We start from the raw sequence: 24,240 nt of genomic DNA on the forward strand, positions 1-24,240 counted from the left end.
CTTCCTTACCTACTTAGCACAGAGATGATGGAACTATCAGCCTGAGGCGCAGCATAATATCCTAATTTCAGTTCACAATCTCTGTAGTCTTAAGGAAACCCATGAGCCGTGTAAAATCTTTTTTTTTTTTTTTTTTTTCCAAAAGGAGGCCCCTTTTTCTTCTGTCTGCTTTCTTTATGTCATTAGTTTGGGCCTTGCTAGCTACAGAGTCACTTTATCATATTTTAATTGTCTAAATCTCCTCCTGACAGAAAGTCATTAAAAGGCTTCCTTCATCTGCCATGAGACAGATGAAGACAAATTTTACACTTTCCCTTTTTTTTAACCAACAGATGAGACAGGGGTATGTGACCTGCATGCTCAGAACCAAGGTTTCTTTCCAAGGTCAGTGCCATCGTGTCTCCCATGGCAGACATCAGTGCTTTCCTCGCAGAAGGGTGATTTGCTGCCTTCAAGCTAGCAGAACACTCTATCATTGTGTTTTCCCCACACTGCTGTGTAGAAGATTGTGTCTCACAGCACTGCAGGGCAACAAGGACGAGCCCACAAACTCAAGGAGTGTGTACAATCCCAAATGGATAAGTTCCAAACTTATCACAGTGGTCAAGATAAAAAGGAAGGATGAAGTCTATTGAAGTACAGTGAGCTAGCCCACATCATCCCTCAGGATTTGGCCTGTAACCTGGAATTATGGCAAGACCTGTGCCTGTAGGCCAGGTTAACTTTCCCTAGTACGAAATGCATTTGCAGGGAAATGGAAAACAGGAGGAGAGGGAACTTCTGCACGTTACACTGGCTCATTTATTGCCACCTTTACCAGGACTGCACTTGCCAGCAGCAGCAATGATATTAACAGTTCGTGCCATGAACAGATTGCCCTTCTGTAAAGATCCCTAAGAATAAAACAGTAATTGAACCTCGTAACGCCTCAGGGAGTTGCCAAGGAGTCACGTCACTCTTATGATGCAGCTCTGCAGCTGTTTGACTGTGTATGGCCCTGCTATTATTGACTGATTCACCACATGCCCAGGAATCTGAACTGGAGGAGTCCCAACCACATTCTTTTTCTGCAATAAACAGAGGGGGAATAAATGGAGGGCAGTTTTTCTCCAGTGAATCACCCACACTGTTTTCAGAGAATCTCGAAGTGGTTTGGGTTGGAAGAGACCTTAAAGATCATCCAGTTCCAACCCCTTGCCTTGGGCAGGGACATCTTCATCTAGACTAGGTTGCTGAGAGCCCCTGAGCAAAACCTGGCCTTGAGGACTTGGAGAGAGTGTTCATCACTTTGAGAGCAATACATAAAATCCAGCCAAGTCCTGCCGAGTAGAGATGTTGCCTTTTTTGTCTGCATGGAGGAGTTTGTTGCCTCAGTAAGGAATTCATGTCACTGTCTTTTGTCATGAGTTGCTGCAACCAAAGGCAAAATCTTCTATTTCACACATAGATAGAGATTTGGGATAGACCACAACAAAACTGAGTCTTTTTCGCTATTGTAAATATAAGGCAGTTTCAGGAAGGTGTCTGCTGTTCTCCACACAGGAGAAGGTGTCTTCAGTGTCTCCACTTCAGGAAGGTGCCTGCTTTAGAGGACAGAGATCAGAACAATCTGTGCTGCCTATTGGCTCCAAAACCCACCATTGGAAGTTGGAAAGTCGAACTGCTCATTTTCTGGCTCCTATAAATATCTGCTCTATTTGGCTTCCAGATCACTGGGAGCAGATGTACCAGATCATTAGAGGAGGAAAGAGGATTTTGCATCCTCAATTTTTATTGCTGCCATAAATACTTTGGTAGTCACTGCGCAGGGAATCAGAGTCTGCAGAGCCTGCAATCTGCATGTTAGACACCATCCAGTGCTCTGCAGGCATGAGCAGGAGAACGGCAGGAGCAGGAAAAATGGGAATAAAAGGTGAAGTGGAAAGAGTTGGGGACACATCTCTGGTTGGCCACCACATGTCAGCGATTTGCAGGCATAATTGGGGTGAAAAATTTGATGATGAAAAGGAGCCATACTAATTTCTGTGGGGGGGGTTTGTCCAGGTGTAGGGCAGGAACAGAAGGGGATGAAAGCACGGTACCATCACAGAGGGATCCAGCTAAGTTTAATTTGGTGGACACATCTCTGCAGAGGGAGAATGATATGGGTGTTGGCCAGGCAAACAAACAAACAAACAAACAAATAAGAGCTGTCTTAGACTTCCAGAATCCCCATGAGGCTGACAGATGTTGGTGTGGAAATTCATCTGATTTTAAAAACGCACATTATTTTCTTTCAATAGCAGCATTTCAATGACAAGAGCATCCTCTTTCCTATAGTGTGAACCCCAGACATTTGGAGGTGGCCTGCACAACGTTTGTACATCATTTGGTGTCTCTCTTCAGCTTCTGAAGCAGCATCTGGTATGACTGGCATGTTTGATCAGCTGAGCGCACATAGTGGAGGAATATCAGAAACTAGAGGAGAAATAAAAAGGGGAAAAATAATCCCTTCTCCAATGGCAGTGGATGTTCAGTGGCAAGTTCTACTATGCACTCTTCCTTCAACAGGAACAGTTGGTCAGAATTAATTTCTCAGCTCAGTGCTGTTGGTGGGTTTTTGTGTGAGTGAAATGGAAGAGGAAAGTTCTCAGAAGCACGGAACATTCAAGTATTACTGAGAGAGGTGCATGGAGATTCTGTATTTCCTTGATTTTCGATGGGAAAACAAGAGACAGCAGTTATCAGCTGTACTGTACTCTCATCACATGGGTACTGCACTAATTGTAGCAGGAATTAAATCTGTGCTCTACCCGTGGCTCCAGCACATTGGAAATGCCATGAGGTCTGGGTTTGGAGATCCACAGGCTGCTTCTGTAGGAGCCCTTGACAATCAAGTTCATTCTATGTTCTTTGTAGAGCTCTAGGATTAGAACAATATTCCTGGCACCCCTTGGATGTCTAAATGAAGGCTCATCACCTTCTCTTTTGGCTTCTCCTTTTCTCACTTATTCCAAGATCTTGGCATAAAAACCTTTTTGCTACCATGATGCCTAAGGTTTGGTTTTGGGTTTGTTTGGTTTTTGGTTTGTTGTTGATTGTTTTTTTTTTTTTTTTTTGTAAGAGGTTGCTATTACCCAATTGATCAATACATATTTTTAAGCTCATTTCTGGGAGGTTTTTGGATGATGCTTGGGATCAGCACTAAGCCCCTTCTCCTTGCTAGTCACGGTGCAACTTTAAAAAAACACAGTTTCAAGACATGCTGAAAAGACAGCAGATTGAGATGAAAGTCAAAGGCTTCTGAGTTCTCTAGGCCTAGTAGTTATTTGGGAATGCATTTTTGGAGGCAGGGCTATTTCAGGCTCCCACCACCAAGACTGATGCTTGGTCACAAAGGCACATCAGGAAAGAAGGTTCTTGTCTCAAAGAACTGACCAAGTAAGTGGGCAAGGCTGACAAAAGGTGGGTCTAGAAGCAAAGAGGACTCAGTCCAGATGCATGTACATAGGCAGGTTTCCTGTGCCACAGGAAATGCCTTAAGATAGCTCTGATACCCATGTGGATGTCCCAGATATGGCGCAGAACCTGCAGGAATCCTTTCCCTGCAGGAACAGTGGGAGCTCAGGTGAGATACCTCGGGGCACCCTGAATGTCAGCACATTCCTCCATGTGGACAGCTGGATCAGCCCTTAGAACTCCCTTAAGCCTTGCAGAAGTTCATTAGGTGCAGGCATTTAAATTTAGGGCTTTTGTTAGATGATTCACAATTGAAATTACTGGCCCAAGGTCACAAAGACAGCAGCCCCAGAGCCAGAAGAACCCTAGCTGGCACCTAGATGGGTGGCACATGGCAGATTTGGCTCTCCACTTACTGCAGGTCACCTTCACCACACTCCCATGGGAGAGACAAGGTTTCCTTCTCCTTTACACCTCTAAAAACTGAGGCACGGAGAGGCTGGGTGACTTCTCGGAACCCCCATGAATTAATTAAACAGAAAAATCTATGCTGGTAAAATTAAAATACTGGGGTTTAAGACCATAATTTACATGAGAGTTGATGCAATCTCCCAGCCCTATGCACAGAGACAGGCTGCTCAGTACCTCTGCCAAAAATCCCTTCCTGTAATCTCTTCTAAACCTTTCAAGGTCTGTGCAATTGGTTGCATGGTGCATAAGCAAAGCAATCAAGAAACAGAATCCCTGTGCCAGAAGCATGTTCAGCTGCTTCACTGTGCCTCTTTAGAGCTCCTTTTTGCTCTAAATAGATGAGAGTTTGGATTTTTCTCATGCACAAGAGCTTTGTGGACTAGACCCAAATATGCTGAAAAGTTTGGTGAGGCCTTCAGAGTGTTTTAGTGACGGCTGATTGTCACCTGACACCACTGTATTTCTCCAGAAACATATATGAGCTGGTAATTGCATATTTGCAAATCTAACTCAGCCATTCAATTATTATTCTGTGGGAAATTTTATTGCTGTAAAAACATCTATTATTTTGTTCCCCATTGTTGAGAGAGTACTCATAAAACCAGCTGTCATCTATTTCTGTCGCAAGCAATTGAGAGCTGAGGTGGCTGTTAAAAAGCGAGAATTAGGGGAGATGACATGAACCTCCCTTGGCAACATGTTCACAAAGATATCATTTCAGGAGTTCAGAGCTTGCTCTGGAGCACACTCTTGCCAAGGTAGTGCCTCATCCGCTGGAAGTGTTGACAATGCGATCTTTGAACTTCTCCTGACTCTTAAACGCGTTATCCCATAAGCAGGTTGTGTAGCAAGAGTGCAGATGTAGATATGAGCTGAGCAAGAGATTTGTGGGTTTGTCACCTTCCTTCCTGTTCTGTGACATCCTCAGCTCTGGTATTTACCTCTCAATGAAGCCAGTTCCATACATAAATTACCAGTAATTTTTTATTATCTGCATATAAAAGACTACACCTGAATATCTACATACATCAAACGCTTGAGCAGTTTGGTCCACTCTAATTGCATAGGAAGTGAATTTGGTGCCATTCAGGAGTTCCAAGGGCCAGGTGTGTGCAAGTTTGAGAGGGTATCTGGCCACATCAAATCTCTGTGTGTTCATAGCTAAGGCTGTGATGCCTTAAATGGTTAGACAGTCTTTGACCCAGCTTGGAATTCCTGCTGCTATTATTTGGTGTTTTGTTGATTTGGGCAGATTGGTGATATCTCTTGAAGGTGTGTTCTGCTCCAGAAGGGATCAGAGAATCACAGATTGGGTTGGAAGGGACCTTGAAGATCATTTTGTTCTTCTCCCTGGGGAAGAGGTAGCTTTGGGGTGACTGCATTGTGGCCTTCCAGGACCTGAAGGGAGCCCACAGGAAAGATGGAGAGAGACTCTTGACAAGGGCCTGGAGCTACAGGACAAGGGAGAATGGCTTCAGACTGACAGAGAGCAGGTTTAGATTGGATATCAGGAAGAAATCTTTCCCTGTGAGGGTGCTGAGGCCCTGGCACAGGTTTACCAGAGAGGCTGTGACTGCCCCATCCCTGGAAGTGCTCAAGGTCAGGTTGGATGTGGCTCTGAGCAACCAGATAGTGGGAGGCTAATGGAAGATGTCCCTGCCCATGGCAGGGGGTTGGGACTGGATGATCTTTAAGGTTCCTTCCACCCCAAACCATTCAGTGATTCTGTAATCTGCCAAGTCTCTGCTGTGGCATTCAGAGCAGCACCATGACGTGGCCTGTGTCCAGATGAGAGTGGCCCCTGCTCCTTGTCTCTCTCAAGCATCAAAACAGGTCTCCTTTGGTAATCTGTGCTTTTAATACGGCTCTGGTTGGAAGCACCAGCATAGGACCAGAGAGCAAAATCTGCATAGTCTAGAAGCCCTCAGGATTGTTTTACTACTGGTCTCAATAGCATTATCAATGCTATTGATAATGTTTTACTATGTGTATTTGCTATTGGTATTTTATTGATATCAATATTATCATTATTGATAATGATCGATATGTTAGCGATCTCCAGCACAGTTTAGAGGTGGTGGTAACCACCTCTAAACTGTGCTGGAGATAGCCAGGTTTTTCATTAGTTAAAATATTTTTTAATCTCTGATGGAGTTTTCTGAGCTGTCATGCACTCTATATAACTGAGTTCCTTATTACTGTGCCTGTCATTCATGTCCCTGCAATCCCTTTATTTCTTGCCGAGCCACTGTATGAGAAACTCAATTCACTCTGGCATTCAGAGCTGCCCTAACACTATTTCAGTGAAGGAGCAATGTTGGGGGTTATTTTCCTGCTGAGTTCTTGCTGAAAGTGAAAGCCCTGAGGCTTTTGTGTGGGGTCCCTGCAGAGCTACCCTCACAGTTGTACTGACACTCATCAAAGGACACCCATTCCTGGACTGTAAAAGTACCACGGTACTGATGACATCTCTCCAGCTGCCAGCCGTGCTACTGAGCATCTGCAACAGCACCACTGAGAATACTTCAGGAACAGGGGAGGTTTTAAAAATATAAAATATGTTGCATAGTATTTAAAAAATAAAGAATCCAGTTTATGTGAACAATGAAATAGTTGGCCCCAAATGAAATTTTTGAAAATTCGCTGCAGGTGAATTTTTATTTTTTTTTTTTTTTCAAGAGGGCAAAAAACATTTGATGGAAAAGTTTTGTGTCTGTAATTCTGAGCCTTATACGTCAATATAAATAGCTCAACAAACATTACCGAAATTAATAGATAGATATAATAAAATATAGACCCATCTACATGTGACAGATAAAAAGAACGGGTCTGATTCATCTCTTCCATCGATTCACACAGATGGAATTGCTGAATGATTCGATTGAACCTTTTTTAGGACTGGGGCACCAAAAATATACAAATTAAACCTGCTGCTTCACGAGCAATTAGAAAACTTCAAGTAAAGATCTTTATAGGAAGCTCCGCAAAAAAGACCAAGCCTCCCCCAAAAAGTGTGTAAAGATCACCATGGTTGCAAAGTTCACTATAATTGTCTCCCTGACCCTGGGTCAGCAAAATACCCAATATGATACCAAAGGTTGGCCAAACCCTCTTCTAAACCAGATTGCCCTTCTAACCCCCTGACACCCTAAATTCAAAACCTTCATCCTAAATCACCTGTCCCAAAAAAGTTATTAAAATTCTCTCATGGTTTCCCTAAATCACAGAAATGCAGTAGCATCAGCACGTGATGTGTTCCAATGAGAAACTCCCAGCACATGATACGCCTAATTCCTAAAGCTGCTTTGAAAAGCTTTAGGTGCTTTGCCCTTCAGAAAGGTTTGTCATGGATCCGGTGACAGACATAATACAATGGTATGAGAAGTGGTGCTATACCCTCTATTTTATTTGGAATTTGCTAATAACCTGTGCCCACTGGGAAAAAAAAGAGGAATTATCCACACCCCAGGTGACCCCAGGTGACCAAGCTGGGGGTCTTTGGCTTGGAGCTGTTTCTTGGAGGGTGGGCGTCCAGCGTCCTGCATTGGTGCCCCCACATGGGACTGAACCACTGTGGCTCTCGGCATTTTCCCTGGATGCAGTTGCTGGAGATCACTTGGTATCACTGTCACACCCCTCCAAATATTTTCCCATCTCATTAAAAACGGTAAATGTGACTCCCCCAGGGACACAGGCTGGTTGTGAGAGGGTGACTCCAGATGAGTTTTCCCTCTCTTGAGTGAGTGAGTGAGTGAGTGAGTGGGTGAGAGTGTCCCCACTGTTCTCTGCCCCTTCATTTGGTGCTCTGGGCCTATTTTGAGCACACAAAAGGCTTGCTGACAGCCCCTTGTGCTGGTCTGAAGGAGCGCTCCAAACAGACTGGTTTCCAGCCGTGATCCCTCGTCTTTCCCTCTCTGCGAAGCTGTCGTGGCGTGTCCTGAAGAAACTTGCGGAAGAAATGCTGGCCCAGTTCCCACTCGGCCGGGCTCCCGTGCGTGCCACTAAAGGTCAGCGGTTCACTCCTGAGGAATCCCAGACCTCTTCTGCATTCTTGTCCCTCCTCTTTCCAGTCCCCTAATCTGATAAACCGCGTGGGGAGAGGCAGGAGAGGGCGGGGGAGGAGTATGTGATGTAACCTCTAACTCCGGCCAAGCTGCGCGGCAACCCCACGGTGCCTGCGGCTCGCGGTGGGGTTTTGGTGGCCGCCGCTGGGAGGCTGAAGAAGAAGGCATGGAGCCCCACCACGGCTGTGGGAGACCTGGCAGGTGATGTACTCACCTCCCTCGCGGAGAGGAAAGCTGAGCGCAGCCTGCCGCTCCTTGTGCCGGCTCTACTTGCGCCGCGCTCGGCTGGGGACCCTCCTGGAGAAAGGGATGCTCGGAGCCAGCTGCTCTGATGCGGTGAGTCTGCTCCTCCCTCCTGGCTTTTCCCGGCGGTTTTGGGGGGGAAGGAAGGGAAGGGGGGAGAGCTGGAATGCCTGTGGATTGTTTGGGGGCATGTAACCGTGTGGAATCCCTGCGGTATTGGACTCTGAGCCGGTTGATAATCGCCGACTAATCTGGGCGCTGGCAGAGGGCACCCGGATTACAAGGGCATGTGGCTCCGTGTCAGGATGGGTGTGACACCTCCCAGGGGTGTCGGGCTTTGGGTCAGAGGAACACTCCAAAAAGGGGCTGACTGCAAAGATTAACTGCAGGAGAGAAACTGGGGGGAGGTCTGTCACCGACACGATGACAGGCATGGATGTCACAGCCTGTGAGGAGGAGTCAAAGGAGGAAATGTGCTTGTCTCAATGCCAGCAGGAGATGAAACTGGGAGGAAGCCGTGTATTTTCTAAGGGAGGGAAGTGGATCAGGTAGCTCAAGATGTTGAAACTAACTGCAGAAAAGTGTTTTCTAGGAGAACTTCCAAGTGCCTTTGAAAACATCTGCCTGCTAAAGGAAAGAAGGGAAGAGGAAGATCATCATAATATGTATGAGTATTCCACTTTATATACTATATTACAGAATCTATACAAGATAAAACAAAAATTAATGTATAAACTGGGGCCTCAGAAACCCAAATAACCAGCTCTGTTAACACCTCTGGAGCTGCAGCAGTGCTGAATGAATCCCCAACTGCCTTCCAGCACCGGGAATACCCAGTAATACCTGCAGAAGGGTGCAGCTATGATATCTGGCATGTGACCTCACATGAATGTTGTGCCCACACTCCTTTAGGAAAAAATGCCACATGACTGATTTCCCAACAGTGCTGGCCGTTCCCTTCTGGCTCTGGCAGATCACATGCAGCTGCTCAGAGCATTTTTTAGTGGTGAAATATCCGTGAAATATCACAATCTGGAAATTAAATAATACGTTATCTAAATTTATAAATAAATAAAATCTGGAAGTCAAGTTGCTAATCCTTGCAAGGGGTTTTCTCTTTCTTCCTTTTTTAAAGGGGACTTTAATCCTGGTATAAAAGTTAAATTTTTAGAAAGCTAACTATTGGCCTTTCATTAGCTATACTCCTGAGCCTTTGTCTAAAGAGCCTCCTCATTATATACTCAGTCAAGTCAATTTCTTTCCAGAACTTGAGATGGCATCAACTTGGCAGAAAATTCAGGAATTCTACAAGTGGGTTCTTGAAAGTGGAGGTAGGTAGAAATGCTGTCTAAAATGGCAGTTTCTGCATGAATAGCATGATCATGAAAACCAAACCTAGAAGGAACATAATCTTTGCACTAGCCCACATTTTCTTCACTAGGCAGATTTCCACTTCTCCCATCTCCCCTTACGTCTTGAAACATATCTCATTGACCCTCCAGTTGGATCACAGTAAGGAATGAAAGGATGGGGGATTTCCAAGCGGGCTCTGCTAAGACCAGGAGCAATAAATGCTTGGGATTGCCTGAGTACTAAAAGAAGTGATTTTTTTAAATGCATATTCACATGTTATGGGAATTAGTTGACCAAAGAGTGAATACTTTGGGGTTTAAACTCTTTGTGTTGCTAGTAAAACCTGTTATCAAATGAAATGTTGGCAGTAACTACTCCTCAGTGCTTGAGATTTGACACTTTGCAGCGAGGAGACACCGGATCTCAGTAGTTAGAGGCTCAGTTTGGTCCCAAAGGGTTCTGTTGTATCCCTGGATGCAAAGAAAAGCCACAAAATGCCATGAAGGTAGAACAGCAGGCTTGCATGATGGCTTTGGCAGGAGGAGGACATGGGGCATAATGCTCAGACTGTAAATGTTTCAGGACTTGAATTTCACAAGAGAGTGTAAACTGGGATTCAGGACTTCTGACAAACTGTTAAGTCCAGAAATGGGATATCAAAGGGTTTCTGACACAGCCCTTAATAGCCATCATAAAGAACTGGGAGGTTTAGAAGGGGTGGGGATTAACAGAGTTGTCCAGACTGGTATGGCATTTATTAAAAAATGAGGGTGCTTATCAGAGCAGTGATCACGCGGGGAACAGGAAAGGAAAGCATGAATGCATCTGGGATGTTTTTGCTGATATAACATATCCTGGGTGATAGCAGGATTGGGGGGGTGTGGCATGACAGAAAAGTTGTTGAATTTCCCTTTACTGTAGGACTGAAGAGCTGCTTCATCAGAGATAAATGTTCTGGCATTTCCCAGTAAATTGATGCTTTTTAAGAGTGTCCACTCTATGAGCAGGTATAAAAATTAAGGAGTGGACAATTTCAGATGTCCTAAGGACTGTAAGGAAATAATACCAGTGATTGAAACACTTTTATTATTTAACTGTAAAGATTTACACTCCTGAGGAGCCACTGGTGCTTTGGCTGCTCCTTTTGCCCGGGGAGGACTCCAGCTCATCCCAGGAAAGATCTGCCTTTCAGTACTCCAGTCCACACCCAAAAACTGGGCTAAAACCTTTGTGCTAAAGCCTTCTGGCAGAGTCAGAGCAGAAGCACTGAGGAGCAGCTTTGCAAAGACACTGAGACACCAATTTTCTTTCTGCCAGCGAGCGCGCTGAAGGGAGGCAGTTAAATACAATTAAATGTATCTGCCCTGCGCCGTGTGGAGGTGCCAGCTGTGGCTATGTGTTTTGCTTCCCAGATCCAAGGACAGACCCGTGGCCACTGGTGTACTCCCCAGTTCCTGTCACCCTGCTCTTCACCTCCTACCTCTTCATGGTGGCGCTGGGACCCTCCTGCATGCGGCAGCGGCGGCGGCTGGAGCTGCGGGCTCCGCTGTTCCTCTACAACCTGGCCATGGTGGCATTATCCAGCTACATGTTCTACGAGGTGAGGAGGCAGGATTGGCTCCTAGGTAAGCACCTGGGAAGGGTTTGAGTTCCAGAGCCTCTAGATCCCAGGGTTTGAACAGCTTTTGCTGACGGGCTCTGCTGAAGGGAGTGGGAGCTGGCTTGGAGATGTCCGTGTTTTGCCACAAGAGGAGCAGTGTTGTCCTGCTGCGCTTGATTTCCTCCCATTTCTCAATCCTCCTGCCATTCATGGATGTAACACGGGATTTCATTCATCCTGAATGAATGAGTTGCAAGTTGAGGTCTCCCCATTAGGCACAGAGTGTGTGGAGGATGTGGAACGGCCTCATTTCGCCTCAAGTCTGGCTGGTGATGGATCTGTCTCTGAGGATGAGAACCACTGGTCTAGTGGAAGGTGTCCCTGCCCAAGGCAGAGGTCTGGGGACCAGATGATCTTTAAGGACCCTTCCAACCCCTCAACATTCTGTGATTTTCCAAAGCTGGTAGTTCTCTCCAGGAGTGCCAAGCACTCACTGTCTTCCTGCTGCTGAGAGTGTAAAAAACATTTTTTTTTTCTGCTTGTTCTTAATGCATAAGCCTTTCCACAAGCCTGTTCCCCATAGTTTACATAGGCCACTAAAAACTCTTCAAGGGGACATGGCCAAAAAGGTTTCAAAAACATTCTTATGCCAACAAATGTGCCATTTTAATTTGTATCACAAGTGTAACACTAACACAAATTCTTGTGGTTTTTTTGAACAAATGCTGCTCCATCTGAAGACAGGCATGAAAATTTCTTTCCTGTTCTTGATTGTTCAGTTATACTGGTTACTTAGTCCAGGTTTGGCTTTCCAGTGAACAGGCAAATGCAACCAACCAAAACAGGACAGCCTGGGATCTTTGCAAAGGAGAACAGAGTCTCTCAGAGAGACTGAGAAGCCTAAAATTCACTATTCCTGCTGAAGTGGTTTTGAGCCCTCCAGTGATGCCACAAAGAGTTACAAATCTTCCCAGGCCAAACTCGTTTTTTAAGATTCCAGCCAGGATGTGAAGTACTTTGTTTTAGGTTTTTACTATTTGTTCATGGATTTTCTGTCAGTGTCTATTAGACTGAGACCCTCCTACCTTAGCAATAACATACCCATCTTTTTTGGAACAGACGGCATTGAACAGAAAATTGATTTCTATTTGCTTTTTTGTTTCTTTCAGTTTCTGGTCACTTCTGTCTTGGCCAACTACAGCTACCTGTGCCAGCCAGTGGATTACAGCCGGAGTGAGCTGGGAATGAGGGTACAGTTCTGGAGAAAGCTTGCCTTAGGCCCTGCCCTCCTGTGGCTATGCAGATTCTTTTGTTCATAAATAGCAACTTGCACGGCTAAGAAGGCTTTGAGTCCAGTTTGTTGTTGCCTGTAAATCCATTCCACCAAATTGTCTGCTTCAACAGTTAGTGCACTTTGCTTTAGTTCTCTAAAATTAATCATCTCAGTTAACCCAGCCATTTAAGTTTGCTCTTTGATCACTGCAGAGGATAATCTTCCCAACTGAAGTATCAATAATGCAAATTACCTCTGAAATAGAAGTGATTCTTCACACAGATTATAAGGATTCTGGGTGATCACTTCCAACAAGAAAACCAATTTTTATATCCTCTGCCTTGCATGACAGAAATCTTACTCAGCACTTCTTTTAGCAGAGGGGTTTGGCTAAAATTATTCCTTGGCCATCACAGGGGGTTGTTCACCACCAGCATCAGCTTTCCAAAAATGCTGCATGAGTTTTTTCTCTTTGAGTCTGGAGTTACAGTGCCTTGCTTTGAACAGATGCAAGCATCATATTATCTTTCCACTTTTTCAGAGTCTAGCCTTCTGGACCAAAAAAAAAAAAAAAACCCCAAAAAACCCCAAAACAAAACAACAACAACAACAGCAACTATATATATATATATATATATATATATATATATCTCCCCTAATTTTCCCCCCCTTTCTGCAGACGTCGGGCGGGCAGGGGTACAGCGTGGTTGAAAATGTGTAGGTTTTGGGTAAAGCTCTAACAGCCGTGCCTTGTGCTGCCCAGCAGATGGCAAGAGTGTGTTGGTGGTTCTTCTTCTCCAAAGTCATCGAGCTGCTGGATACGGTAAGGAGGGCTCAGCTCCTGAGCGGGACCGGGCTGGAAACAGATACACCCTCGTCAGAAAGGGGCAGCGTTCCAGAACTGATGTCCTGGGTTGATCCTGTATTGATTCGCTGTCTCCATCCCTTGGCTGCGCACACTCCCTCCCCAGAGCCCTTCCTGAGGCTGGGCACCCTGCTTGGGGCGAGGCTTTAATGCTGGCTGCTGCCAGGTGGGCCCCCCCAAAATTTTAGCTGCTGGTGCCACACAGGTTGTGCTCTTGCCTGGCTGGCTGATTAACAGTGGGGCAGAATAGGAGCTGCAAGTGGACAAATCCTGGCATCTCTGCTGCCATGGATTATCCCGGAGCTGTGGGCTAAAGATTTGTGTCTGGGGGGAATTGAAAGTCCACCTCCTTGTAGCTTGTCCTCAGCTCTCTTTCTGCACTGTAAATGAACTGAGTGACTGGACAAGGCCTCTTGTCCTAGCCTGGAACAGTTGACATCCCACTGAAATGTGAATAAAACGTGTGGACCCTTCCTAGGCCTATTGCCAGGGGTTTGGCCGATCCCTTCTCTACTTGCATCAGCAACAAAAGCAGTTTTTTGCCAGTTCTGAGTGTCTGAAGAGCAGATTCACTTTTTGGTGTGTGTGTGTTTGTGTGTGTGCGTGTGCATGGTGAAATGCAGTGACCTGACAAGTATTCATCTGGCAAAACCATTCTCTTTACTAATGCAAATTCCAGGAGGGTTTGGCCATTCAACACAGTGGTTTTTCTGTGGGTTATTGTCTGATAGCAGTAAATACACAACCTGAAAAGGAGCAGACCCAAGCAGCTGTGAGTTGTATGGAAGCTCAGAGTCTCAGGTGTGTCCTCTTTGGACTTTGGGCCCTGAATCCAGGCATAAAAATATTTGGGCCTTTGTGGAAGAAATTCTGTCTTCCAGTTCACCCTATAAATTCTATTGCATTTCACCAGTTTTTGTCAACAGCAGAGGAAATGGGTTTGGGAGATTCAGACTAATCATTAGCTATTTTTATAACTTCTACTGTGAAATTTTGGTCTAAGCACATCGACTCAAGGTTTTCCTTTGCCTGACTTCTTTCAGGTTTTCTTAATCCTGCGTAAGAAACAAGAGCAGGTGACTTTTCTGCACGTGTACCATCATGGCTCTATGATCTTCAACTGGTGGTCAGGGGTCAAATACGTGCCTGGAGGACAAGGTATGCTTGTAAGGAGTGCTGCTGCAAGAAAACCTTGTGTTTCTCATGGCTTTTTTTGGGCTGTGGAGGTAGCATTATCAGTGCAGATGGGCTGACTGGCAGGTAGGAAGCTCACCTACCTCCAAAGGTGAGAAAAATGTGTGCATTTCAGATGATCCCATCTGCTCAGCCTCTTGGGGCTATTTAGGCTGCCATGTTCACTGCCTCACCCAAAATGAGAGTGTGCTGTCAGGGTGGGTCCAAACAGAAAAAAATAACATCCTGCAGCAGGTCTATGTGTATCTCCTCGCAGAGCAGTGCTCCCTCACTCCCCATTCAGAGGCCCTGGGGCAGCAGCCTGTGTTCTGGCTCTGTTTCCTGCTCTGGCTGTGCCTATTTCTGGGCTGTATCCAGAATGCTGCCCCTTTTTGCTCAACTGGAAGAGAAGCATCTGGGTACTAAACCACTCTAGGTAGGCCCTATAAAAGATGCTGGGGCATTCTCTTGTGGGAAGTCATTTTGGCTACATGGCCTTGACAGCAGAATGCTGTGAAATGCTTAGGTCAGACGATCAAAGTCTCTCTTCAGGCTTCAAAGCTCTTCTCTGTCTCTGAACACTTGATATGGGATGGGTATTTTGTGGATGCCCCAAGCCTGGCAGTTCAGGGCTGGATTGGATGGAGCTTTGGGCTACTCTAGTGGGAGATGTGCCCTGGCTGTTGGAGGTAATGGCCTTTAAGGTCCCTTCTGAGCCAACCCATCCAATCATTCCAGCTGCTGAAGGAAGGGAGAAGCTGGCGTGCTTCCACGGCAGAGCCGGGTGGAATGTTCATGGACGGGGGTGGATGTGATGAATTTCAGAAGCATCATCATAGTGACTGTGAGCCCTTCACGGTGTTAGCCTGGAATGGGTCCTGTGCCTTGTTTACCCTTGCTTCTTCCCTCCTCAGCCTTCTTTAGTGGGATGCTGAACTCCTTTGTCCACATCTTCATGTATGGCTACTATGCCCTGGCCAGCCTGGGACCGCGGATGCAGCGGCACCTGTGGTGGAAGCGTTACCTGACCATCCTGCAGATGGTAATTAGCTCCAAGGACTCTTCCCTGCCCTGCCATGGGTCAGGTGGGATGGCCCCTGCTGTCTGTCACCTCACTGGCTCAATCTCTGTTTGCTGCCCATGGGGAGCAGCACATCCCCAAGTGCCCCCATGTGCCACTCTGAGAGGTGAAGCCGTGGGTGACCTGCTCCCAGTGCTGCTTTCACAAGACTATTGGAGGCCTGCAGTGACCACATCAAACTAATTACCCACAGCTCTGTAACGGGAAGGGAAGAGAAAAAATAGCAGTTGGATTCCTCCTTTTTATGTTGTATATGGAGCACTGAAAACAGAGTTTCATGTGGAGAGGTGGGGGCAGTGATTCAGGGAAATTTTGGATTCTCAAAAGGCAGCAGACTGGGAGTCTTGATTCAGTTCCTTCAGAAAGGAAGGGTGTTTCTAACTGCAGGCAAACAGGCGACCTAAAGAGAAATATGTGAATTTTACTCTTTCTCTAGAAAATCCCTTTGGATTTTCTTTCCCTCTTTTCTGACAAAGTTAGAAATCTGGAAAACCCTGTGTTATTTTTAAAGATACAGCATAAATGCAATGGTCCAGACACAAGGACAATGGTTGTAGGAGACTTTTTCCCACTCAAAGAGAGGCTTTGCAAACCAGAAGTATAGATGAGGGAAGAAGATATGTGTAAAACAGTGGTGCAGTGAAGGCTGCTCCAGAATTCTCACTTAGCTTGCATGGCAAAGCAGAACAGGAAAGCATTGCATGAAATAAAAAAGGTATTTGTTATGGAAATTATAGCACAGGAAAAAAAAAGTTTTGATAGTTTTTTGGTAGGTAGAACTCATTGCTTCAGGGTATTGAGACAGGTGACTTAGTAAAATACAAAAAAAAAAAAAAAACCAAACCAATAATGTTTAATGTTTAAATGAATAAAGGTAGTATCTGTAGTTCCTCTCTGCACTGTAAAATACAAACCAAAATAATTATGGGTATAATAACCTTCTTACCACTGGGGAAGAGGAACCTCCCATCTTCATTTTCCATATTCCAACCTCTCAGTTACTGCATTGTGGCAGAGAAATGGGCCAAGGGCAGGAGAGGCGGAATTGGTTAAACCTCCAGATTTGATGGGTGTATTTCCTGGTGGGAAAACACTGCTGGGCTTGAAAGGCAGGTTCCCAGGGATGTCAGGAGAGGCAAGCAGGTGATCCTCTGGGTTGAGGGCACTGCTCGGATGTTGTGACGGTCTCAGTGGACAGCTGAGGTGTATCTCATGTAGGTTCTCTAACCTGGCTGCTTCTTTTTCCCACCTCTTCCAGTGCCAGTTTGTGGCCATTGCTGCTCATTCTTCCTACAACCTCTTCACAGAGTGCCCATTCCCTGATGGCTTCAACACCGCCGTCTTCCTCTACATCCTCAGCCTCCTGGCTCTCTTCCTACGCTTCTACTATCGGACCTACGTCAGGGGAAAGCGGGAGAAGCTGACTTAAAGGAAATCAAGGAGGACAGAGAGCACAGTCTGACGAATGTGCATGCTCTCTGCTGCTTGTGACGTGGTTTCAGGGAGAAAATGTATCTGGGGAGTGCATGTGAGGCTCACGTCTTGCTTTCAAATATCCCAGGTTAGGGAGAAGAAAGGAATGATGTGAACTCGGGGGTTAAGGAACTGAGGAGCACACTCAAGCTGAGGCCAAGCTAAGCCAAGTAGTAACTAGCATAGCAGGCTTTGGGAAATTTGCCAGCTTGAGGTCTTTTTCCCTTCCATCTTTAACTCAGTGTCCAGGATGTAGCAGCCAGCTACAACTCCCTGCCTCATTTCTTAGGCTGTAGAAGGTTTCTTTGCATCCACAAAACTGTCTCAGCTTGGTGTTGTAGAACAGGCAGGATCCTGTGCCTCCAGCCTGGAAATCAATGTCCAGGTAGCAGCAGCAGCAGCTAGGAGTCCCCAGGGATTGCAGGATGCACTAGCTGTACACTGCATCCCACCCTGTCAAGGAGGCTCCTACTCGGACTGAAGTGGTCCTGACGGTTTAACTTCACATCAGTATAAGCAACGAGGGAATTGGACATTAGGTTGTCCGGCTGGACAGGTGTCTTCACTGTCCTGAAGCTAAAGAAGGCATCATTAGCACTCTCATCCTAGTAAGAAGCTAGTGCAGTAAGAGTCACCAGGTCCCATTTTCTGGAATGCTTATTTCCCTTTGGTTGCTCTCATACCAACAGAGGGTTTTAATGCATGAAGATACTTGGTACTGCTCCTTATAGATGCCATAATTGAAAAAGAAATAATATTCATAACTTTTTTCCTCCATTCTGTTATTATTTTTAATATTGTTATTTTTGAATTTTGCTTCTTGTCAAGCATAAAGAGTTTAACAACATCATAAGCAACCACCTCCACTACCTAATTGTAGAAGAATGAATACAAAATGTATAAAATCAATTCATTGGGTAGTGCAAAGCTGCGTCGCTCCATTGATTTTAAGGCATCACTAATTGGCTTCTTTTTTTTATTTTTTTTGCTCCTAAATCAATTACAACTAGAATTTGGCACTTATATTAATCTGCAGACTGTTAAATACTGTTAAAGTTTTGATGTGGTAGTGCTTTGAAAATCCTAATTAAACTACAAAGTGGTAATTATTGATTGAATCCCGCTCAGCTGATTAAACCAGGTATTACAGAGTAGTGGTATTTTGTGAAATACAAAGATGTTGAAGGAGAGGGTGGAAGTAGTGACACAGTGCATTGCCACTGCCAAGCCAAATCCATCTCAAATATAAAGAGCTCCAACTCCACTGGGAATGTCCAGAGGACTAGAGCTACTTTGAATCTAGTAAATGAATGTACCCCAAAAGATCTGTGTGCCCTTCACCAATCTGGAGTCGAGTGGCTACAAAAAATTAATTCAACTTGTTCCTCGCTTCTCTGTGTTCATACCCCAAACCTTTCCTTCAGCCCCTCCACACACGTGTGGAAGATAAAACAATATTCTGCCATACCTCACCCTCCTCCCCTTCACACACAGCCACAAAGGACTTGTTCACACCGTCACAAAGACACATCACAAACATCCTTCCTTTGATTTGAGCAGTCTCTCTTCTGATTGTCACTGGTGAGTATGAGAATCACTGCATCTGTGCTAGTCGGTTTTCTCCCTGTCAAATATTTTTCCATGCTAATTGATAAATAAATAGTGACACTTATGCAGACTGGAGTTCTACTTCTGTCAGAATTTTAACTAGCAAATCCCTGGGTGGGTCCTCCATTCCTCCCTTTGTTTGGAAAGACAGGAAAACCTAACGTACTCATGTTTCTCCTGGGGGGCTCTCCAGAGCTGAAGACTCAGTGCAAGTTAAGCTCTTTCATTACTCCTGTCCACTTAATGATTCATTTACAGCCCTCTCCTGCTTAAGCCATCAGTGCATTTGGCCCTCTAGTTTCATGGTAGAGCATTTCCTGCAGTTGGCTCACAAAGCAATCCAATGCTCTTTTTCCTGTACATGAGCAGGTTTCAACCTCAATATCCTCTCACTTTAATGTTTTCAGAATGTAGTTACTAAGTTCATTCATCATTTTATACCAGAATAAGCATTATGTATTTTGATTTTCCTTGATTCTTGATGGCTTAAAAATTAGAAATTAGCACAAAATCTGAATGAGATTACTCAATGCTTTTCCACTCTTAAAATATATGAATTTGTAAACACAACATGTAGCTTTTTTTAAGGCAGCCTATGAAGCTTAATTTGTGTCTGTGTGTGACAGAGCAATGGATTCTGGAGTGTCACTGGCCACACAGGTGGTAATAAAACATGAAAGTACAAATCTGTCACCTGACAGCTTGAAGTGACTGATCACCTAAATCAGACGCTACTGTCACCATTTGTTCTAGACATGAAACCTTTGATTTATTCCTGTCCCTCCTCCTCACAGCCTGAGTGAGTGGCCTGATCTTGAATGAGTGAGAGCTTTTTGTTGGTGTGACTTTGATGGCATAGGATGAAAATGAAGTCTTTTCAGCTGACTGATAAGGAGGGATTGAGTTTGCTCAGAAACACCACGCTTTCCATACAGGAACAGACACTGGCATGGAGCACAGCTGTTACAGAAGCATTGGTGCAAGCAAAATTCACTTGTGAGGGTATTTGCACTGGCAGTGAAGAAAAAACTGCAGTGGTACAGCTGAGCGGCTCTGCAGCTTGCTCCTTCAGATTGCACTTGCTTGTCTTCGTTCTCCTGTTTCAGAATTGGGTTATCCCAGGTGGAACTGTCCACTTGGGCCACTCTATTGTGACAAAAGCACCTGAGAGCACAGCTATGTGCTCCTGGAATTTAACAGACAGTAAAGGCACCAAATGGGATTCCCTCTCAAAGATCAAGTCCCTGGAATTAAAGATTACACCACAGCCAAGCACTGGAAGTCAAAAGGGAAGGGAAATTATAAATTGCAAGCTTGGATGGCTCATGCTGTCTGGTAAAGTCCGAAGTTTTGAGGATGAATTGTAAATATCCTGTCACAGCTGGATTTGTGAGAACCTTCTGGGTCAAATGCTGGTTCTACCAATATCAGGGACGGAGGCTGCAGATTCCTCTGGAAGGAGGCTGGCACAGCTCTGTGGAAAACAACACGCTGGGCTCCACAGCCGTGTTTGCTGGGAGCAGGCTGGAGTGTTATTCAATCTTAACAGATGACTTTTGAGGGCACGGTGGTGTGTAAGTCCCCCCCTTATAAACCGTGGATCATTAGACGCTCCTAGAGCAGTTTACATGAACAAGATGTAAAAGCACAGTGTAAGTGGGCTGCTGAAATGAATAAGCTTGCTATCTGCTAGTGCTCAGCATCTTTCCTGCTGTTCCAGTCAATGTAAATTATGGATGTTCTGATCAAATTACTTTTGAATTAACCAGACCATTTACTCAGTGCTTACTTTCTGTCTGAAGATAAATGAGAGGGATTCTCATTTTAATCAAAACAAAATACAGAAAAGAAAATCAATTACTATTTAATGTTTTTTCCATCCCTGTGTGATGGAAAGTTTCCAGAGGAACTTGGGCTTAAAATTGTAAAGCAATATGAAATGCAGGGACATAGTTGGGTTTTAGCTATTGGATTTTTATATACTGTCAGAAAATGTGGCTGTGTTGTTTGGGGTTTTTTAAGGCAAAAGAATTACTCTAAACAATTAAAAAAGCAAAAACAGAATACAGTAGGTTGCTTCACCCAAAAAATAAAAAATCTGTTGATACAGATGTAAACCACCTAGAAGCCAAACATTTAAAAAGATCAGCCAGCCCTATATATAGAACAGTGTGAATGTGCTGAATTCATTAATGAATAGCCTCGTGGATTAGGTCTTGGATAGATGGAGTGCTCGCATCCAGATGTTTGCTGTGATTTGTCAATGGCCTTGTACTTAATCCTCCTGGACAGGAAATATGAGTCTTTTTCTGTAGGGTCTCCCCTGGGGGCTGTGGCAGTGCCTCTCTCTGGCCTGAATCATCTCAGCACGGGATCAGGCTGCCGAGGAATTAACCGAGCGGCGGAGGCACGGATTTGCCTTTAACCCTTTTGGTTTCCTCTCAGCTTCAGATGATCGCCTCACCATCTGCCATACCCTCGCTGTGATGTAGTCAACACATGGAGAAGGAAAAAAAGGAGTCACTCGTGTCACCCTGGGGTCCCTGTACCCACAAAACGTGACGAGGGACACACATGGAATGCCATCAGCACTGAGGAGGAGGAGGGCTGTGGGCAGCCTCGAGACCTTGGTGTGCATCTCTTCCCCCCTCAGCATCGCGTTTTTCTTTTTGTGATGCTGCAGCTCCCTATCAGTGACAGGGGTGGCCCAAGAGGTAGTATTTGTGAGGAGAGTGGGTGTCCCCAAGGTGTCCTTGGTCAGGGTACCAGAGAGTGCAGTGTACATGAGCGTGTTTGGGTGTGGGTAGGTGAATGCAGTCCCTGCAGACCGTCCCCACAGCTCATTTGTCATCATGTTGGACCTCTCCATGGGATGGGTCTTTCATCTCACTGTGGGATACTGAGGGACAGCTCCCAGCAGCCACACTGCTATGGAAAGGCACAGTGGGAGCTGCAGTGAATGCTAGGTTTTGTTGTGGATGTGTTGGAGTGTAAAGGACTGATTTCCTGTGCTCAGGGTAGAAAATACTTCTGGCTAAATCACAGGCACGTGGACAAATAAATTCTTTTTAGGGAGTGCCTGGTTAAAGCATTAGTAGCACGTCTCAACGCTGTTTTTCCCTAGTCCGCATGTTACCCTTTCTCTCCAGTACCTTGGCTTTCTGCTGCTTTTCAAGAGAGTGCTCAGGGTTTTTACACTGAGCTGAAAAAATGAAGACTATTAAATAAAAGTCGTCCTTTAAAATTCCCTGCTTGGAGTAGATGTTCCTTCCCCTTTAACATCATCCTCCCACTTTCTCTTGTCCCTTTTCTCTGCTCTTCTTTTGTACCCGCACATACAGACACTGTAATGGATTCTCAAACTTTTTAAAGCTGCAAAGAAAGTAGCTAGAAGTTACTCAAATGCTGTGCAAGCAGCTGCATTTGTCTGAACCATCAATTAATAAGGTACATTTTCTTCATGGGGTTTCTGCGAGGCTTTCATCCAAGTGAATTTGGGCAACTCTTTCTTTTTCTTTGCACTTTAGCATAATCCCATCTGCCTTCAAATTCAGGATGTGAACACTGCAACTTGATACTTGGAAAGGCTAGAGACTTGAACTAGAACCTAAATTCAGCATGGTCCCTCCCAGGCATTCCCTGCTGTCAATGAAGGAATGGCAGAATGGATACAACAATCTGAGAGGCAGCAAGTTACTGCTGCTCTGTACACTTGATCCTGCTCTCAGTGGTGCCTACCATCACAGGTGTCTGAGGATGCTTTCTCCTGAAATAAATGGCTAATCCTGAGGCAACGTTTGGAGGGAGAATCCCTTGCATTACAGGAGCTGACAGAGTAGGGAAACCAGAACAGTTTTTGAGTGTGCAAGCCCTTCTCTGGTTGTAATCCCTGATATGCATTGGTAGCAGATCAGCCACTCTTTGTTGGGGTGCACAGGTGTATCTGTGGCGTGTCTGTGTTTATCGTGGGTTTTGCTAGTCCCAAAGGCTCTTATCCTACATTTTGCGGGTTTAATATGTTATTCCATTAAATATCTGTAAATCAAAGTGCTATTATTTTCAAAGAACTTATCTTCTACATAATTTTGCTTCTAGAAATTACTTGTGTGTGTAAAGTGGTTCTTCACTGGCATGGTGGCAAAACAGGTTGGCAATTCTGTGCTCGGAGATAAAATGCAAACCACCACTTACAGAAACCATTTAATTCAATTATGGTTTTCTATTTTGGCACTGCTTTTAGTATCTTTGGGCATATTTCATTCACAGAAGTAATGTTTTAAATTAAGGCAAAGCCACTAGTCACAGTGAATCAAGGTGAAGTGTTTGATGGAGCTATGAGTAGTAACATAAGGATTTAGGAAAAAATTGTCAGTGTGATGCCAGCTGGAAGGCAAAATGGTCACACTCAATTTTGTTAGAAAACCAGAAACTCCACAAGACTGGAATGGTGTGTATATATAACTACAGGTTCTAATCCTACAGTATGTATATACACATTTAGTGTATTTCCCTGCAGACCTTGAATAGAAGGGATGAGTTCATGGCTTGAATATAGAAAGTAAGATCTTAGCATCGACTGTATTACTGAACTGTCATTGAAGTCACTGTAAAGCTGCTTGCTTCTCTCTAATAAAATGTGCATCTACTGAAATGTTTCAGCCTTGGATGTGGATTTAAGAATGCATCAATGGGAAAGCGTCTGCAAATGTCAGCTGGAAGTAGCGTGGCAGAAATGTCGTTTGCTGGCTCGGGAAGCACCTTGTGGAGCCTCACTAATTCTGCGAGAAACTCGAGGGAGCAGGAGTGGGGAGAGCAAACGGCAAAGTGGAAAAAAAAAAACCAACAAACCAAACCAAACAAACAAACCAAACCAAACAAAAAACCAACCCAATCCCTTCCTTTGTTCTTATTTCGCTGGGGAAAGGAGGGGGGGGGGGGGGGGGGGTGATGGTGACACACGCCAAAAGGCGCCAGCAATCCCCAGGGCTTTCAGTTCTGATTTTCATTAGAGGTGAGCGGGGGTTTGCAGCCAGAAGCGCTCGCTGCGAGCAAATCCACGCGCGGGGGCCGCTCCGTAATCCCCCGGCGCGGCGGGGCCGCGGGCTGCGGAGCGGAGAGCTCTGCGCCCCGCGCCCCCCGGCCCCCTGCCCGGCCCTAGGTGCCCGGCCTCCCGCACCTCCGGAGCGGTGTCCCCGCCGCGCATCCCCCGCCCGGGCACCTGTGCGCATCCCCGCGGCCGGGCCCCGCTGTCCGAAGGCGCAGCCCCTCGGCGGGCGGGGCGGGGCGGGGCGGGGCGCGGGGGTTTGCGGCATCCCGGCTCCCCGGGGGATGCTGCCGCTGCCTGCGCGGGGGCGCGGAGCAGGAGGGATCCTCTTTGACGTCAAGCGACCATAATATAATGATCGCTCGTTCATATCCGGGTCCCCGGGCGGCTCCCCCGGGCCGCGCTCGGCCGCGCTCGGCGGCGCAGTGAGGGGAGGCGGGTCGGGCAGGGCAGGGCAGAGCGGGGCAGAGCGGGGCAGGGCGGCGCGGCCGCCCGGAGGTGGCCGGCGGCGGCAGCGGCGCGGCGAGCGCAGCATGCCCGCCGCCTCAGACGCG

At 45.8% G+C, this 24,240-nt stretch overlaps 1 protein-coding gene across 1 annotated transcript; it reads left to right on the forward strand.

Moving 5' to 3' along the window:
* Positions 1-7,987: 7,987 nt before the first annotated feature.
* LOC120752118 (elongation of very long chain fatty acids protein 4-like) lies at positions 7,988-23,293 on the forward strand. Its single transcript, XM_040062790.2, has 9 exons — positions 7,988-8,309; positions 8,809-8,881; positions 9,482-9,547; positions 10,982-11,169; positions 12,339-12,419; positions 13,209-13,265; positions 14,351-14,465; positions 15,395-15,522; positions 16,820-23,293. The coding sequence occupies exons 3-9, from the start codon at positions 9,490-9,492 to the stop codon at positions 16,988-16,990; spliced, it is 798 nt and encodes a 265-aa protein (XP_039918724.1). The 5' UTR covers positions 7,988-8,309; positions 8,809-8,881; positions 9,482-9,489; the 3' UTR covers positions 16,991-23,293.
* Positions 23,294-24,240: the final 947 nt, after the last annotated feature.

This window comes from Hirundo rustica, chromosome 4, assembly GCF_015227805.2.
Source record: "Hirundo rustica isolate bHirRus1 chromosome 4, bHirRus1.pri.v3, whole genome shotgun sequence".
Classification (NCBI taxonomy): domain Eukaryota; kingdom Metazoa; phylum Chordata; class Aves; order Passeriformes; family Hirundinidae; genus Hirundo; species Hirundo rustica.

Coding starts and splice junctions, on each gene's coding strand:
- LOC120752118 (XM_040062790.2), top strand. CDS start 9,490: ATGGCATCAACTTGGCAGAAAATTCAGGAATTCTACAAGTGGGTTCTT. Junction 11,170..12,338: donor CCAGCTACATGTTCTACGAG/GTGAGGAGGCAG, acceptor TGTTTCTTTCAG/TTTCTGGTCACTTCTGTCTT. Junction 15,523..16,819: donor ACCTGACCATCCTGCAGATG/GTAATTAGCTCC, acceptor CACCTCTTCCAG/TGCCAGTTTGTGGCCATTGC.